The 19865-nt window shown below is 36.1% G+C and overlaps 1 protein-coding gene and 1 pseudogene across 4 annotated transcripts in view; both read right to left on the bottom strand.

Annotated features, from left to right (window-relative positions):
* RAD50 (RAD50 double strand break repair protein) overlaps positions 1-19865 on the bottom strand; it is an 88988-nt gene that overhangs the window by 32534 nt on the left and 36589 nt on the right. For all 4 annotated transcript variants that reach the window (XR_012124865.1, XR_012124866.1, XM_073221265.1 and 1 more), the window contains 12 exons: positions 18626-18819; positions 17297-17503; positions 16134-16316; positions 15640-15797; positions 10731-10906; positions 9989-10226; positions 4737-4926; positions 4220-4346; positions 3570-3763; positions 1755-1865; positions 1273-1365; positions 1089-1202 (listed from right to left, as the gene is read on the bottom strand). Coding sequence is in view for 2 of the 4 variants with exons in the window: in XM_073221265.1 (XP_073077366.1) it covers positions 1089-1202; positions 1273-1365; positions 1755-1865; positions 3570-3763; positions 4220-4346; positions 4737-4926; positions 9989-10226; positions 10731-10906; positions 15640-15797; positions 16134-16316; positions 17297-17503; positions 18626-18819 (1985 nt within the window). In the remaining 2 variants the exon portion in view is untranslated. The remainder of the gene's footprint in view (positions 1-1088; positions 1203-1272; positions 1366-1754; positions 1866-3569; positions 3764-4219; positions 4347-4736; positions 4927-9988; positions 10227-10730; positions 10907-15639; positions 15798-16133; positions 16317-17296; positions 17504-18625; positions 18820-19865) is intronic.
* On the bottom strand, positions 13241-15633 carry LOC140845947 (mitochondrial import inner membrane translocase subunit TIM14 pseudogene; annotated as a pseudogene).

Raw genomic sequence — 19865 nt, 5'->3', positions numbered from 1 at the left:
ATCTACATATAAGCTAGTGATAAATAAGTAGTTTGGTATAAATGCATCATAAATTTATATAGTTATTCAGAATTTATTACATGACAGAGATTTTATTTATCTTTGACAGACATTTGGGTATTTGAAATTCTTGGCACTAATGCCAGAGACCTGGAAGAAAGCTAATGACTACTCTTCAAAGAGATTTTTAACAACCACTTATAGCCAAGTGATTAAAGCATTCAAATATCAAGTTTTGTTTAAAACAGCAGGCACAGAAAAATGTTGTAGTTTTTAAAGGTATTAACTATCATGCTTATACAGGCATGGTGAAGATAATTCTTTAATAGAGAAAATAAGTGATATAGAAATCAACTGAAAAATGAGTTAATATATAGATATTTCACTCTATATGAAACAGAAGGGGATGGAGACTTTAAGTTTTATGGCTTTCAACTTTTAAGAATGCATTATTACACCTCAGTCCCTGTTTTATGTGAATTTATCATATATAAAGATACATTAGAATAAGCAAGGAAAAAGAGATATATGCAGGATGTTCACTGCCACAGTTTGCAATATGGAAAAAAGTAAACAAGTTATGGTACATACATAAAATGGAATATCCCATAAGAATGTGGTGGATCTGGGAGTTGAGTTGATATGTAAGATTAAATTGCATTAAGTGAAAAAAGGTGAATATGAATGGCAGGGTCCCATCTGTAAAAATATACACACACACATAGGCACACACACCACACACAAACAGATATATTGTGTAATCTGCTGGAATATGACAAAGAAACTCCTTTAAGAACAAATAAATTATTAACAATAATGACATTTAGGAGTGAGACTGAGAATTGACAGAAGGGGAGGGAACTTTCAATTTTATGGCTTTCATGTTTAAACTTTTAGCAGGTGGGTCTTTTATTGGAAATAAAAATGAAAAAAGGGAAAGAAGAAAAATGACTTATGTTATTGGGATTGCTTTTCTCTAGTGTACAACAGATGTATTGAAAATAAAGATAAAATTTTTAAATTAAGAAATTAAAAGTGGTATAAGTGATACCATAAGCTGCCATCAGCCATCAACAAAGAAGACTTACCTTCTGTGTATCAATATCTTGTCTCATGATCCCCATTTCTTTATTTATCTTTTCTTTGTGTTTCTCGCATTCACTTAGTTGAACCATTACTTTATTAAGTTCAGTTTCTTTTTGCTACAAAAAGGAAAAGTCTTTAAGCACAAGAAATAAAAATATAAATAAATAATATTAATTTTTAAATTACCTTCTTATAATCATCTTTCCCATCTTGAATATAATTCTCAATGTCTTTCACATAACCATGAATATTTTTAACCTTCTCTTTGATATCACTGATCTGTGGAAAAATATTTATTATATATACAGTGCTTGGGACCAGCGCATTTAAGATTTAATTCCAAGGAAACATCTTAAATTAAGGTAACAAAAACTTAAAAGGAGAGTACAATGGAATACTGGTTTGGAAGAAGACATGGGTTCCAGTTTCTAGCACCAGCAAATTTCATGATCTCAGACACTTTCCTTTATTACCTAGGGGAACGGATTAAATAGTCTCAATTCCCAACTTCTATTTTAGATCAAGAAGCACAATAATTAAGTTTAGTCCTCTTTTTAACAAGATGTTACAAATCTGAAAATATTTATGATGTTTTTATTTCATGTGAAATACTAGTGTCCAACATGGTACTCTGACATAGTAAGTTTAATATATAAATGAAATCTTACTTTATCATGTGCTATTTTGCTGTTTGTATTTTTTTTGTTGATTAATTCTTCTTTTTCCTGCTGGAACTTTTTAAATGTTGTTTCCAAAGGGCTGACCTGCTCTTTAGCATCCTAAAAATATAAAAATCATATAGTCTTATATAAAATTCCATTATCTTATTTCAGTCATCAGACTTTACTGTCATAATAAGAGCACTTTCTGTGTGCTTTAAAAATAGATTCATTTGCTCCTTCCAACAACCCTGTGAGGAAGGTACTGTTATTCTCATTTCATATTTCAGATGAGTAAACAAGCACAGAAATGATTTGTCCAGAGTCACAATAGTAAATGAAGAAGCCAGTATTCGAATCCCACCCAGCTCCAGATCTCTCTTTCAACCACTATGCTATCTTGCCTCCACCACTGACTTGATTCTTAATCTACACCATGTGCTCTCAATTATATGCGTGTGTAGCTTCAGGTATAAGTTTTTAAGAATATGTAGGGGCACATGTCAGCTCTGTATGACCAAAGAATAGGAAAGCTCATTCAGTCCAAGGCTCTTTTTTACAGATGGGAATATGATTATAAAGGACACTTTGTCCTTAACACTTAGTTTACTAAGGCTAAGTAGATATTTTATGGTAATAAAAGTATACTGTGTACATTAATGATAGCAAAATAAAAACAAACAAACAAAAAGTATACTGGTACATTGATACTGCTGTGCTGATACCTATGTTGGAAGGAAAGGGGCTTTCAAGCAATGATTTTACTAATTAGAAGTCCACATTATTTTGGCTTTGTAATATGTCTACAGTGTAATTATATGATAACCACTGTTCAAAATAATGATCCTCAAGCATTTTAAGATCCTGAATAAAATATCTAATAAATTTATAAAGGTAGAAACAATTATTTACTATTACTTCAATATAGGTGTATTTTATATTGGGATGTGGTATGGTGTGGGGGAAGTCAAATGTCTTTAACATCAGAAGACCTACTGAGAATTAACCTGGTCTCCTACTGTCTGAACTTGGGCAAGTCACGGGACATCTGTAAGTCTCGATTTCTTTTTCTATGAAAAGGGCATTTAGTTACATATCTCAACAGGGTTACTGAGACACTGAATGGTTTAATGTCAAAGTTCTTTTATAAATAGTAAAACTATATAAATATAAGGTGGTACTATTTTATACCATATCTAAGCCTCTGAGCATTTGTAATCCAAAAATATTTTTATAGTATTTATTTTATAGATATACTATAGTAGTTAATGATAGATTCAGTAATATATTTAGTACTTACTGAATGTGTATAATTATGAAAATTTAGATAGGACTGTTTCTAAAATTGTTCAAAAATTTAATTGCTTGGGTCTTAGATTTGATTAATCTGGATAAGGGATGTAAAATGAGTTCCATTCCCTCTAGCAACTCAGTACCTGGTTACTATATTGTGAAGGCCTCCAAGGCTACAACTGGAATCAAACAGAAAAAGTGATTGAATGAAAGGCAGTGTCTGCCATGAATACAGGATCTGGAGATAAGACAAACCTCTTACAGGAATCTTTATGGAGTCAGCTAGTCACCACCTGACAACCTGACCACTTTTAAGTATTACTTAACCAGGCAGCCAGTTCTTATTATGGCCAAAATCATTCTCCCATAAAATTTTACCTATTAGTACAAGTTCTGTCACCCAGGAGCCACACAAAGAATTATACCATTTTCATTTGATCCTCACAATAACCAGTTTAGCCACTATACCAATAAACAGCACTTCATATATTTAAACTCATTTAAAAAACAAATGTATGTGAATGTTCTTACGTTTATCTCTCTGCTTAAGGATTGAACTTCAGTGGATAATTCCACAGTCTGCTCCTCCAGTTGCTGACGACGTTGTAAATTAGTAGATATCTGAAATTTCTCTGATTTAAGTTCATTTGTTGTACTTTTTAGGTGTTGAATCTCTTCCTGCTGGTCCTGTATAAGCTTACGATTCAATTCAATTTTACTGGAAACTACACAAAAATATATTGACACAGTAATTAATATAAGACAGAAAATACTATGACCAAGCATCTTTCCAGTTTTATAGTCTATGGAATTCACAGAGGCTGAGTTTCTGTGAGTTCCACCCACTGCAACACAAGTGCCACAAGAACTCCTCCAGCCCCCAAACCTGCTTGCTGTCCCCTCCTGGTCACCTATAGGTGAGGCTCACAGGACTGGTATGGCCAACAAAGAATAGAGCTCAGCTGATACTCATCATTCAAAATTTCCCATTACTCAAAATACGTTGTGCAAAGCAAGGAAACAGAGAAGTGAGGCTTTTGAGAAAAGAGAAGGAATATACTGTGGATTGGAAAGCAGAAAGACAGTCTCTGTCCACATTATAGGTATAAAATTCATGGTAAAAAGCACATGCTGGGAATGTCACAGTCTTTATGTGAACATGAGGAAATAGACTATATTACCTGTATCTAATTTGTGTTGTTTTTCTTGTTTTTCTTGGTTTACTTGTTGAACAGTTCTATCCAAGTCTAGTCCTTGTAGCTTAGCTGCTTGTTGTGCAATTTTTCTTTCAACATCTTTAAGTTCCATCTAAAGAATAAAACAAAGTTATTTTCTGTAAGAAACTTACTGCATTATCATTATTCAAAAATCTTTAAAACTAATTTCTATTATTTTTTAAAATCTGTATTTGTAACTACTTTTAGATATAATTTTAATTGGGTAAAATGAAATTAATTTTCAGTAAATTGCATAAATAAGAGAAAGCAACTAAAAATGAAAAACAGAACTAGTTCTTAATTCCTATAATTTATGAATAAAAAATCTAAACCCAGGAATGTAAACTCTGAGACTACCTGGAATTCAGTATGGGGAACTCTAAACACAATCTCTATCTGAATACTTAGCTACTATTTTCACCTGTCACATTTAAACTAATATGAAACAAACTTATTCTGTTTTAAACTACAATAAACTTACCTGGAACCTCTCCATAATTGTAACATCTGTCAGACACGCTTTAGCACTTTCCTCTTCAGGCATTATCGTACCCAAGAGTGTGTCCTGTTCTTCTATATCATTCTTGAGGTGCTGTATCTCTCTATTGACATTCTGCAGTTTGTTCCGTAATTCTGGTATTTCCTTCTCCTTCAAATCAACTATGTTTTGCCTTAACAGATAACACAGTTAACAATAAGTCACCTAGTGTTTTCTCATAACGAGACAGATTATGTACTTTTGGCAAAAATACAGAAGTGACATATCCTCTTCTTAGGGCATCATATTAGTGGGTACCATGAAGTCAGTCTGTCTTATTACTGGAGATGTTAATCTTATTCACTTGGCTAAATTGGTGTCAGCCAGATTTATCCATTGTAAAGTTACTATTTTTCTCTTTGTAATTAATAAGTATCTTCGGAGAGATACTTTGAGATTAAGTAAATATCCTGTTTCTCCTCAAACTTTTGCCCACTCATTTAATGCCCATTAGCAGACCTTGCTTACACCAATTACAGGAATTGCCCCCTTATCCACAGGGAATATGTTCCAAGACCTCCCCAGTGGATGCTTGAAACTGCAGATAATACTGAACCCTATAGATACTGTTTTTCCTATACATAAGTACCTATAATAAAGTCTACTTGTTTGATTTACAAATTAGGCACAGAGTAGAAAATTACAACAATACACTGTAATAAGTGATGTGAATATAGTCTCTCTCCAAATATTGTACGGTACTCACTCCTTGTGATGTGAGATGATAAAATGCCTATGCGATGAGATGAAGTGAGGGAAATGACATAGGCTTTGTGACGTAGCACGAGGCTACAACTGATGTGACTGCATGTCAGGAGCAAGATCATCTGCTTCCAGAACGAGGCTGACCTCGGGAAACCATGGAAAGCAAAAATGTGGGTAAGGGGGCTACCACACTACTGTGCTGTTTCCCAAACTGCGAGAGTTTTACAAACTAACTGACCACACTCATCAAAAGTCAAAATCATGGAAGACATAGTAAGACTGAAGAAATGTTATAGACTGCAGAGCGTAAGAAGAAATAACAGCTGGATAAAACATGGAATTTTCAGTTGGATCCTGAAACAGAAACAGGACATAAATGGGAAAACTGCTGAAATTTGAGTATTTTTTGAAGTTTAGGTTTATAGCATTATACCAATGTTAATTTCTTGGTTTTGATAACTACATTATGGTTACATAAATTGTGAACTTCAGAAGCTGGAATGAAGATATGGGTGAGTTCTCTATACTATATTTGAAAATTTTCTGTAAGTCTAAACTTATTTCAAAATAAAACATTAAAAGAAATGATGGAAGCATACAGCTCAGCCAAATGCTATGCGGGTTATGGCACAAAAACTATTGACTAGTTTACTGCAGCTACTATAGCTAATGAATTACTGCCCCTGTATCAGATAGTAGCCCCACACCTGTTTTCGTTGACACCTCTGAATCAATAAAACATGTAATCTTAAAAAAAAAGCTATCAAGCTTATTTAAGAAAATTCCATATTCTTAATTAAAATGAAAGTAGTACAATAAATTAGTTTTTAATGGGAGTCTTCTAAGGGCAAAACTAGAAACTCAAGGGTTAGCTCTTGTATACCGTTATTATTTAATGATTTTTTAAAAGTCCACACATGACCAAGAAATGCCAAGCTGAACTGACTTGTGGCAATAGAAAACCTGTAATTTTTTTGTACCACAGAGATGAAAAAATTCTTACTAAATATGGAGGTATGCATATTGTGAATAATTTCATGCTCATGTTACTTCCTGAATGTTGTGGACATAGACCAAAAATTGATCTCAAATTATGTGCCAAGTAATTAAAAAGTGACCCAGATATGCTGGCCTAAAGCCAGTCAGTCAAGCATTCATTTGACTGGGTACATCTTGGTGGAGAACACTGCAACCATTCCATTCCAATACCATTTCTACATTTTCACATACATACATAACAGCTTCACTGACAAGGTCCAGGTTTTGGTGCTATCTTTTTTGATGATTACCTAAGATGCTAAAATAAGTACTCTGAAAATGAAATGGTATTTCCTGAGAGAATGGGCTATTAAATCTATTAGGATACTCTGTCTTGTTTTTTAAAAATTTCAGAAACTCAATTCACCTATTTTTGTGACAGCATTCCTTTTCCAAGGGGATTTTATGTAAAAGAAACCAACACAGATGTGGTACTGAAAAAACTTTTGGGAGAAATAGGGGAAAAGACTGAGTTTTTATTTAAATAAGGTGTTATAATAAATGAACCTGAGTCATTACTAAGCAAAGTGATAAACAGGTATATTTTCATCTGACATTTCATTCACAGTGGTGGTCTTAATATTAAGTGTTGGTGAGTTCAAGGCTTCCAATGAAAGTATTATTTTCCTTAAAGGGGATAAGCAATTATTTTCTGGCTCCTTACTACCTCTCTGGGCTCATCTTCACTCACTTTCCCCTTTGGCCTTCACGTCAAATATGCCTGAGGGGTTTTGTTCTGTCTGGAATGCCCTTCTCCTGGACAGCTGCATGGTGAGCTCCCTTACTTCTCTCAGATCTCTGCTCAAATGCCACGTTCATCAGCAGTTGCGCTGCCGCCGCCCCCTAGGTACTCTGTTTCATTACCCTCCTGTGTATTTCCCTACAGCACAGTACTGATCACCACCTGTCAGACTGCACACTTGACTTTTCTAGAGCCAGGCTATTTTACTTCATGTGTGGTGACCAGGATGGAACACAGGGGCCATTCCAGATACTGGGGTTACTATCTGCACTAAAGGTGGCTACAAATACTTTAACATTCCCCCCCATAAAGAGGCAGAGTCTGTTCTCTCACTGAATACTGGCAGGCTCTGTGACTATGCTGACAAATAGAAAACAGCACAAGTAGCACAGCGCCAGCCTTCCAGCCTACGCTTTAAGAGACCTGCAGCTTCTACTTCTTACCTCTTGGAATTCTTGGTTTTAGGACACTTCCTTTGGTAATCCAGCCACACTCTACTGCCATGAGCCCGAAACGCACGTGGGGGCCATGTGAAGGCATTCTGCTTACAGCCTAGCTGAGCTCGCAGCCAGCAGTCAGTGCCACTGCTAGTCACAGGAGTGAGCTATTTTGAACATCTAGCACAGAAAAGCCTTGAGATGACTGCAGCCAACCTCTGAATGCCACCACATGCAAGACCCCATAGGAGGGTCACCCCACTAAAGCCAATCACCACACAGAACCCGGAAATAATAAATCGTTAGAAGGCACTAAGTTTTAAGAATAAATGACTGGAACTCATACAGTTCTGTTCATTCAGCAAGTAGTTACCAAAGTTACAATACACAAGGAATTATGGAGGTAAAACAATGAATAAGGCATGTACTTCACTCAGAGAAGGGAACCTGTGATGGAAAGGGTCCTAAAATATAATACAATGTTGATTTCTGCTATTTATATCAGTATGCCACAAAACTAAGCTTATTTTTCCTTTTTCCTCTACATGTACTTTCCACCAACTTCAGATTTTATCTTTCACTTGATTTTTTTCAAGATACTTCCTTATTCCTCTCCTTCCTTTTCCTTCTCAAACTGCTTATGTTTCCTTATCACTCTTGGTAGCCCCCAATTATCTGGTTTTCACCCTTGATGATTACAGTAGTTCTGTACTGTTGCCTATTAAACACTCCAAAACACAGTAACTTAAAGCAACAGCATTTATTTCAGGATGAGGAACAGCTTTCTGCATAGTACTTCTGACTCAGGGTGTCTCACTGGAGTTGCAGTCAGATTGTCAGCCAGGGCTGCAATCACCTCAAGGCTTGACTGCTGAAGACTCTGTTTCCAAGTGGCATGCTCACTCACATGGGTGTTCAAGAAGCCTCAGGTTCTCACCAAGTGAGTCCCTCCACAGGGCTGCTCACAACATGGCAGCTGGCTTCCCCTAGATCCAAGGGAGAAAGGAGAACAGGAAAGTACAGAGCCTTATTTAACCTAATGCCGGAAGGGACATGCTGTCTCCTCTGTCCTGTTTTATTGGTTACACAGACCAATCCTGAAACATGAGCGAAGACCGTACAAGAGTGTGAATACCAGGAGGCAGGATCACTGGGGACCATCATGGAGGCTGGCTCCCACAAAGCACATCTTCTTAAACTTTTCCTCTTCTTTTCCTAAAACTCCTCTTTGGTCCTGGTTCTTTCTGCTTCCAGAGTTTTCGTGTCATCCATTCACTATACTAACATTAATTTTCCTAAAATACACCTTTCATTAAATCCCTCATTTGCCTACCAGAGAGAGTTGTAACTAGGCTTGAACATAATATAGCCCTGTATTTCCAACTTAATGGGAATCAACGCCTACAAGTAATTCCCTGAACTCCAGATCCCTTTTACTGAAGCAAAGGTCATACTCTCCTTCCCTTTTCACACAGTTCGAGTTCCCCTCTCCCCTTTTCTTCTCTTAACTGGGCAGAATCAATTTCCCTATATCTTACATTCCCCCTCCTACCTTATTCTCAAAATCCTTATTATTCTGTAATTTACGGCTTCTCTCTTCTTAATTAATGCATTTTAAAATGAATTAAGTACTTTATTAAGCCCAACTTCCTAAATGTCCAATTTTGAGAGCTTGTCCCCTTACTTAGATACTGTTTTACTAGTCTCATTGACCAGCTTTGTGCTCTATATTCTGGGAAACACCTATGCAAGCATCACATACTTTCTGACACAATTTTATTTACAGACAGACGATCATTTAAATTTCTCATACAAGTGAGGGGAAAAATAAGCAACAGAAATCACTATGATTCATTCTTTTTGAAAGTAGGAAAGACATGAAAATATAGTTTGAAATTTCTTGGGAGACTTTTTAGTACTTTACTTCTTAGGGTGTATTTAGAAAGTAACACACCAGCAAACAGTTCTAAATCTGCCAAAATTTCTGCCCTCAAACCAAGCCTCAGGAATTAATAAACACACAAATAAAAAAAGGGAAAGATTATTTCTGCCCTGTGACTGGTTTAAGAAGCAAGCTTACCTTTAAACAAAGTAACTGTTTTTTCTTACCATATAAATAACATGAGATGGGGCACACTGGCTCAGAATCCTGACTTTTAACTTTTATTCATTCAACACATGCTTACTGAGTACCTACTAGAGGCCAGGCACTGGATGAGCACCTTTCCAGGGCTGCTGCTACATGCACAGCAACTGCAAATCCCTAGTCTCACCTCATGGGCACAAGGCCCAGCATTTCATCACGCCGCTTTTCTTTTTTCTTTAGCTCTGATTCTGTTGACTTGAGTTTATCAGGAGCAAGCCGCAATTTCGACTGCAAATCACTGATGACTTCTTGTAATTCAGCTTCTGTCTGAAAAACTCTCTGACAGACGGGGCAACATGACTGGTTTTCATCTGTTAGCTGAGTAATGAACTGGGAATAAACTGCTGTGGCTCCAGCGAGCATGGCTATGTTAAGAAAACACATATATTTCCAGTGAGAAGAATATAAAACAAAAAGTTCATCAATATGGTTATATTCTTTTTCTGTAAATATAATTCTTGCTTTATAAACACATTATGAAAGAAATAAAAATTATCTGATATTTAAATCTTCTTTCAAAGGGCACAATACATTATTTTCTGGTAACACACAGGAAGTTTAACAAAATTTTAAAGCTTATTATGTGCCAGAAACCATTCTAAGAGCTTTACACCTATGATCTCGCTTACTCTTTCCTAACATCCTAGGTGGTGGGTAATTATGTCCTCAGATAATGAATCTGAAGTATAGGAAGGTTTTAATAATTTCCCTTAAGTCACACAGCAATTAAGTTGTAGAACTAAAACTGAAAAACTTAAGCCATCTAGCTCTAGGACCAAGTTTTCAAAATCTCCCATCCTTACAAGTGTACTGTGAATGAGAATTTAAAACTGTCAAAGCACCTTGATAATATAAAGTAGGTAACTTACCTCGTTGTTTTGAGGATTTTTCAATTTCTTCTTTAAGCCTGTCTAAATCACTTTCAAAATCTTGGCTACCACAAACATCAAACAGTTTGTCTTCATAACTGGACAACTGCTCTTCCTTCCTTTTTAGCTCATTATTTATATGATTTTTATTTTGCTCAGCTGAAGCTAGTTCCTTGCTAAAATAAGGACAAATACAGATTACAATTTTAAAACATGAGAATTGAGTTTGAAGAATTTGAGTAGGTACATAAAAGACAAATTCTGCCAACAAATGTTACAAAGGTTTGCTGTGACCAAGTACTTCTTTTAGAAGTCTTGGCAGTAGTCCACCTCTACTTGAACTTTCCCCCTAGGACACTGACTCACCTGCCAACCCTGGTCACAGGCCTACTCCCAGAAAAATCTGTATAGGCAAAATTCTGCCTAGTGTTGTGGGGTTCATGGTCTTAGACCTTGGCTCAAGAGCCTCAGCAAGGAGAACATGCCTGCTGGAGCTTCTACTGGAGAAAGAGAAGAACAAAGGAGAACATTCTCCTAATTCCATTTGGACCTTTCACAGTATCACTTCCCTCTCCTCCTCTAAAAACTTCTTGGTCCTCTCCCTGTTGATATTATCTACTAAAGTCCTGATCATTCACTTGCTCTCATGCATCAAAGAATTTGCTCACTAGTACAATTTATCTCTATTCCAACTCTTAAGTATCCTAGCTAACCTCTGTGCCCTCAAAGATCAAGATTTTTCAATTTGCACATTATGATGCACTAGGTAAGTCATGTAACCTATTTAATGCATTATATTCAGCATATTTAAGAAAATGAAACGGAGGAGAATATATTGGAATAGATTGTGCATAGTTACAACAGGTACTATTTTGAGAAATTTTTTTCAGATATACATGAGCACACATGTACTTCATCTTGATAGTTCCCATTTTGAATCACAGTAATAATCTGGAAAAAAATAACTGGTATAGAAGATGCTTTCATTTTCCTGCCCCCTGAGCACTTCTCATCAAGATCACCATCCTAGTAACACCAAACACTGTGGACGGGCTATTTTCTCAAGGCATCGCAGATACCACTCCTGTGTGGCTCTCACCCTGGTTCCGGACATGTTACAGTTTCCTTCACTTGCAACTCTTCCTTCGCCTGCCAACAGTTTAAATGGTGTTTCCCAGGAATCTGACTATAACGTTTTCTCTTTTCTTTGCATAAGGTGATATGGCCATACTAATGACGCCAATTATCACTTACACAGAGCAACAACTTTGTCTTCTAAATTTCAAACACCAATATTATATTCCCTACCACACTTCCACAAGACACACAAATTTAACACAGCCAAAACCAAATCCATTATTGTCCCCGAAAATTAGTGTGGATTTTTTGACTCTTACCCAACCACTACTCAAGGTGACATTAGAAAAAAGTGATCCCCTTTTTATTGTGGTAAAAGTAACAAAAAATTTACCATCTTAACCATTTCTAAGTATGCAGTACAGTAGTGTTAACTATATGCACACTGTTGTTTAACCTATCTCCAAAACTTTTTTATTTTGCAAGACTCTAAACTCTATAACCATTGAACGGCAAATGCCTTTCTCTTTCTCTCCTGCAACCACCATTCTATTTTCTGTTTCTACAATTGTGACTACTTTGGCTACTTCATACTGAGGCAGGTGGTGGGGGATGCAGGCAGATAAAAGTTCAGGACCCTTGTAAAAAGTCCCAGTCCAAATTCAGCCACTTAGACCTCAGCTGCTCTCTGGTTGTGTCCTAAGCAAATGAAGCTCAACCATTTAAAAGTACACTTAATTAGATAGACCTCAGCGGCTCTGATGGGTTATGCTGTATGCAGATGAGGCATTTACTTTCAGCCAATCAGGAGTGTGTTGTGATGTCATTAGGGGGTGGGACTTTATCCTCTCAGGAGGCAATATAAACCCCAGGCACTGAGCCCTGACAGCCTCCTCTCTTGGAGTTCCTCATGGCTCGTAGTTCTTGCTTTCTCTTTTCACTTATTAAAAGAGCTTTGTTGGTTGCTCCATACTCTCATCTGCTGGTTCCATTCTTTGTTGCCCCCAAGACATGATCCTGGGAAAAAAATAGCATTCTGACGGGTAAAAATACAAGTGAAATCAGGCAGTGTTTGTCTTTTTGTGACTAGCTTATTTCACTCAGCATATCCTCCAGGTTGATCCAAAAGTGATTTAAAAAAATATTTAGGTTGCTTCCACCTCTTGGCTATTCAAAGCAATACTGCAATGAACATGGATTGCAAATCTCTGAGATCATGTTTTCAATTCTTTTGAATACATACTCAAGTGGAATTTCAGGATCATCTGGCAATTCTAGTTTTCATTTGTTGAAGAACCTCCATAGTGTTTTCTATAGCAGCTGTACCATTTCACATTCCCACTAACAGCGCCACATGGGTTCCAACTTCTCAACAACCTCACCAACACTTGTGATTTTCTTTTGTTGATAGTGGCCATTCTTACCTGTGTAAAGTGATAGTATCATTGTGGTTTTGATTTACATTTTCCTGATGATTAGTAAGTAATGTTGAGCATCTTTTGTTTGTTGGACATTTGTATAACTTACTTGGAGAAGTGTCTATTCAAGTCTTTTGTCCTCTTTTAAATCTGGTTATTTTTCTATTGTTGAATTCTAGTTCTTTATATATTCTGGCTATTACCCCTTACAAATATATGGTTTATAGATATTTTCTCCCATATAAATACTTTCTCTTCATGGGGTTTTCCCTCTGTGGATTGTTTCCTTTGCTGTGTAAAAGTTTTTTAATTTTTTTATTTTGGTATCATTGATATACAATCACATGAGCAACACTGTGGTTACTAGATTCCCCCCATTATCAAGTCCCCACCACATACCCCATTACAATCACTGTCCATTAGGGTTACAGTAAGATGCTATAGAGTCACTACTTGTCTTTTCTGTGCTATACTGCCTTTTCCATGACCCTCCTATGTTATGTGTGCTAATTGTAATGCCCCTTATTCTCCTTCTCCCTCTCTTCCTACCCACCCTCTCCAGTCCCTTTCCCTTTGGTAACTGTTAGTCCATTCTTGGGTTTTGTGAGTCTACTGCTGTTTTGTTCCTTCAGTTTTTCCTTTGTTCTTATATTACACAGATGAGTAAAATCATTTGGTTCTTGTATTTCTCCATCTGGCTTATTTCACTGAGCATAATACCCTCCAGCTCCATCCACGTTGTTGCAAATGGTAGGATTTGTTTTCTTCTTATAGCTGAGTAATATTCCATTGTGTGTATGTACCACATCTTCTTTATCCATTCATCTACTGATGGACACTTAGGTTGCTTCCATTTCTTGGCTATTGTAAATAGTGCTGCGAGAGACATAGGGGTGCGTATGTCTTTTTCAAACTGGGATCCTGCATTCTTAGGGTAAATTCCTAGGAGTGGAATTCCTGGGTCAAGTGGTATTTTGATTTTTTGAGGAACTTCCATACTGCTTTCCACAATGGTTGAACTAGTTTACATTCCCACCAGCAGTGTAGGAGGGCTCCCCTTTCTCCAAATCCTCGCCAGCATTTGTTGTTCCTAGTCTTTTCTATGTTGGCCATCCTAACTGGTGTGAGATGATATCTCATTGTGGTTTTAATTTGCATTTCCTTGATAATTAGCGATGTGGAGAATCTTTTCATGTGCCTGTTGGTCATCTGAATTTTTTTTGGAGAAGTGTCTGTTCAGATCCTGTGCCCATTTTTTTTTCTATTTAAATGGTATTTATCCAGGGAGTATTAATTGCCAAATATTCTATAATCTGATTTATAAGAAAATGAAGGTTTTGATTTAGCCTGTGCTAAATCATTTTTAAAACTCATAGCTTTGAGTATTTATTACAAAAAGCTGGTACTCATACACATTAACTAGTAAGAACTTAAAATTCACAAATTTACCTCATTTTTTAGCTTGACCTTCTAGTAAATCTTTAGCTTCATTGATTTTGGCTGCTATATAAGGAGATTCTCCCTTGTCTGGGTGATTCAGAAGCATAATTCGTTGATGAGCATCTCTTATTTTTTCTTTATTGGCAGTAGGGCTTACACCTAGTATTAATGCTGCTTCTCTTTTTGTCATTTTGGGTTCAAATCCACCTCTGTAATAGGCATCACTGAAGGCAGATTTTGGCAGACTTTGAAAAACTTATTTTACTTGAGGCTCCATATGCTTCATGGCTTGCAAAACACAACAGCCTGCAAATCCTGCAGCAGCAATGGTCAGTCCCACTGCTACCACTGTACTGGCCATGGCTCTGGCTTGGTTCTGTGCCCATTTTTTAATTGGCTTATTTGCTTTTTGGGTGTTGAGGTGTGTGAGTTCTTTATGTATTTTGGATGTTAACCCCTTGTCAGATATGTCATTTACAAATATATTCTCCCATACTGTAGTATGCCTTTTGTTTTGCTGATGGTGTTCTTTGCTGTACAGAAGCTTTTTAGCATGATGTAGTCCCATTTGTTCATTTTTTATATTGTTTCCCTTGCCCGAGTAGATGTGTTCATGCTGTGTAAAAGTTTTTAACATTGATATAGTCTCATTTGTCTGTTTTTGCTTTTGTGGTTATACCCAAGAAATCATTGCCAATTTCAATTTAATGAAGCTTTTCAACTAAGTTTTCTTCTAGGAGTTTTATAGTTTCCAAGTCTCCTTTTTTATAAGGACAATTTTAATCCTCTCACTAAGTTATTCAAAATTCCAGGGAATGAGAGCCCCAAATCACTCTGTTATTATTTTACTTAATTTGTAAAATATAGAACCAAGGTCAATTAATACAACATACCATTTCAGAACAACAAATTATTATTTTTTAATTAAAAATAAAGAGATTTCTGTTACACCTCCAAATGCTGCAACTACTTACTTCAGTTTGGCAAGTCTGTCCCTGGTATGATTAATTTCTTTTGATTTACTATGAAGCCAGTCTTCAAGCTGTTTTTTGTTGGGAAAATACCCTAACAATGAAGTTAATTCATCACTGTGCCTGGATTTTATTTTTCTGATTTGTTCATCTTTGTCAGCCTAAAGGAAAAAAAAACTTTTAAAAATAATGTTCAATATCTCCACACTACATCAAGAACGAAGACAAATTCTAGACTAATTAAAATTCTACACTTAAGAGAAAAGAGGAACAAGTCTGGTAACCCCTTGTCAGATATGTCAGATATGTGCATATGTATGTCTGTTTCATTAGTTTTTGTAATTAGAAAAGTTTTTAAGCTTGAAAGTTTTTATAAACACTTAATCCCTAAATATAATGCAAATACTGATAGATATATCACTGTTTATTAATTATGAATGTAAGATAAGCTGTTTAAATACTAGGAAGTATAATTGGAACAAAAAGAAAGGCCATACTTTATCTTTGGTCAGCATCTCCATCTGGGTGCGTGCTGTTGTATGATGGTTTAATTGTTCCATCTCCTGGTCCAATTTACGCAGGGTCCTGTCTAGGTCTGCTTTCTCATTTTGAAGGCTTATTACTTCCGTTTTTAGAGTTTCTACACTGCTGTTTTTCTCAGCTTTACTTAGCTCATGTTCCTTATCAATAGTTCAAAACAAATGCATAGGTTAAAAAATAATGAGTGTATTAGAAATCAACAGCTTCTCAGAATGGTCGAAATACTACTGTTTGCTTAAGGAAGATCTTACATAGTTACCTTAGAGGAGGGAAAAACGAGAATTAGTGAAAAATTAAGAGAACTATGTCTAAGCATACAGTTTAGTGACTCTTTAGTCAAGAATTAAGTATTAATTTATCAAGTACCCATGTAATTCACTACAATGCCTGGTACATGGAAACTATAAAATCCTGTGATATGGTCCCAGACCAGTGTCTCCCCAATCACAACACAGCGGTACTGTGATAAAGTGCTAAATTGACAAAAATGTATACTACATGGTGAGTTAGGGAGCAAAAAAAAGTGTTTAAATTACCAAGATGGGATCTGAGAGGGTGATTCACCAAGTCTGGGATGCTTTTGTTACGGAGATATAAAGGAAAGGAACATATAGGAACAAGGAAGAAAATGTGGAAATTCATGAAAAGAAGAGATGGGATAAGAAAGCTTCTACCATAGAAAATGTGGTAAACACGGCAAAAAATTATATAAAATCTATGGTGTTTGATACCTAGAGAGAAAAAAAATTCCTTTTTTACCTTAGTAAGAGGTTCTTAACCAAGGTGTTCGTAAGAATCACCTAGTTTTGTTTGGAACACACATTTCCATGACCATTATTTGAGATTTTGATTAGGAAAATCTGAGGTAAGGTCTAAATACAAGTATTTTTAAAAAGCTTCCTAGGTGATTCTAATTTTCAATCTACCAGATTGCAGAACCCAAAAGTTGGGTGATTACAATATTCAGATGAATTCATTTTATAGGAGATTGGTAGACAAGGTTGACATTTTAACGAAAATGCCATAATCTTAGAATTATCAACAGATAAAATATTTTAGAATACAAGATTATAAATGTCTTATACCTTAAATTTATTAATTTACTCAAGTAGTATCTTACAGCTTTTGTGAGTTCCCGGTCCAGTTCAAGAATCCTGTCTGAAGATCCTTCCAACTGCTGTAATTCATACTTTACATTTTTCATCTCATTCTCCTTCTTATTTAGGATTTCTGATTTTAGCTCAATTATTCTTCCCAGTCCAATCTTCTTATCCCTTATCTCATCTATTTGTTTTTGCTTCATATTCTCTTTTTCTGCAAAGTCATTCTAAACAAATATGAGACAAATGAGCATTAACAATTTTTTCACAAAATAATCCACTAAGAAAAAGCTTCTTCACTGCAAAAGTAACACATATACAATGAGGGAAATATAGGAAAGTATTAAAAAATGTAATGACCAGCACCTAAAGATAATCATTGAGTTTGACAAAACTTTTTCTTCTTGATTAGCTTTAAAAATAAATTTCAAGTTGGGGAGGGTGGGTGGGAAGGGAGGGATAAGGGGAATAAGGGGTATTAGGCTTAGCACACATAAGTAGGGAGGCACAGGGAAGGCAGTATAGCACAGAGAAGATAAGTAGTGACTCTATAACATCTTACTATGCTGATGGACAGTGACTGTTACAGGGTTTGTGGTGGGGACTTGATAACAGGGGGGAAGGTAGCAACCACAATGCTGTTCATGCGAAACTTGAGCATAAGATTGTGTATCAATTATTCCTTATTAGAAAAAAAAATTTTCGAAAGACAAATACTGTATATCTCACCTATATGTGAAACATATAAAACAAAAAGACAAAACTCAGAAAAAGAGATCAAACTTGTGGTTACTAGAGGTGGAGAATGGGGGGAAAGGGAGTTGAAGGAAGGTAGTCAAAAGGTACAAATTTCTAGTAATAAGATAAATAAGTTCCAGGGGTGTAACATACAACATGACTATAGCTAACACTACTACCATATACAGGAAGACTGTTAAAAGCATAAATCCAAAGAGTTCTCATCACAAGAAAAAAGCTTTTTTCCTTTTCCTGTTGCTGCATCTACATGCAAAGACAGATGTTAGCGAACCTACTGTGGTGATCAATTCACAGTGTATGTCAATCAAATCATTATGCTGTACACCTTACACTTACAGTGATGTATGCTGTTTTCAATAAAACTGAAAAAAAAACAAATTTTACTTATAATCTAATAAAAAACATACGTCTATATTTTCTTCATATTTTTGTTCTTAAAACTTTAAAAAATTTGCTTCAGTAAAGGTTTTTTCCACCTTGTAAGATTCTTCCAAACATTAATCCCAAACTATAACAAAATAATGTCCATCCAAAAATTAAAAAATAATTCAACTAGAGAATCTTAAACAAAAGAAAACAACAACATTCACCATCAGCTGGCTGGCAATTTCAGCTTCCCTTTCTTGCCTCTCTCTCACAAGTTTGTGAAAATTTTTAATATGTCTTTCACTGAATGGGCCACGCTCAAAGCCATCCAATTCCAGCTGTGTTGCCAAAGACTGAATTAATGAATCTCTGGCTCGGATATGTTCTTGATGGCGATCTGCTTGTAGCTGTAGACGACCTTTAAAAAAACACATCCATAATTAATTCTTTTTTCAGCCCACTGTTTTTTCAGCAGTTCCAAAAATAATAGAGCAAGATCTCTTACATCCTTTGTCTAACTTCTCCCAGTGGTAACTATATATTGTGATGTAATAAGAAATACATATTTGGTCTTTGTCCCCGGTTCCTGGCAGAGTTCCTAAAACTCAGAATTTCTGAGTAAGAGGGGTGAGAGAAGCACCTTTTGTTATTCATTCTAAGTCCCTTTCAACCACGTGTGAGTTTCTTCTAATGAGGTGGCTCTTAAGAGGATGGGAGCTGGCAGTGAGAAGCACCAACTGTGGAATTAGAATAGATTTCAGTACCCTCACCCCTGCAACTCTGGGAGGTGCTGAGGATTGGCCACTAAAGGCCAATGATTTAACTATTCAGGCCTAAATAACAGAATTTCCATAAAAACCCTAAACACTGGTATTCAGAGAGCTGCCAGGATGGTGAACACATGGAGGTGCTGGGCGAGTGCTGCACATGGAGATGGCATGTAAATTCACTGCCCTTTTCTGATACCTCGTCCTGTGCCTCTCTTCCATTTGGCTGTTCCTGAGCTGCATCCTTTAGAATGAACTGGTAATAGTAAATGTTCCCATGAGTTCTATGAGCCATTATAGCAATTATTGAATCTGAAGAAGGAGTTGTGGGAACCTGATTTATAGCCAGTTGGTCAGAAGTACAGGTGACAACTTGGGACTTGATACTGGCATCTGAAGTTGGGGGTAGTCTTGTGGGATTCTGTGGGGTCTGCACTAACTCTGGCCAGCTAGTGTCAGAAAAATTACAGGACACCCAGTAGATGTCCACTGAGAATTAGAGAATTGCTGGGCATGGAAAAACCCACCACACCTGCTGTCAGAATTATTGTGAATCGAAAAACAGTGTTTTCTTTTAGTGACATTCTGCAAAACTAGTGTGATATCACAACCAAGATATTAACATTGATAAATCCATCAATCTTCTGCAGATTTCCCCAGTTTTACTTGTACCCATTTGTGTGTATTAAGTTCTGTA

Source organism: Manis javanica, chromosome 14, assembly GCF_040802235.1.
Source record: "Manis javanica isolate MJ-LG chromosome 14, MJ_LKY, whole genome shotgun sequence".
NCBI classification, from domain to species: Eukaryota; Metazoa; Chordata; class Mammalia; order Pholidota; family Manidae; genus Manis; species Manis javanica.
The sequence above is the reverse complement of the archived record's forward strand: the minus strand, read 5'-3'. Positions and strand labels throughout refer to the sequence as shown.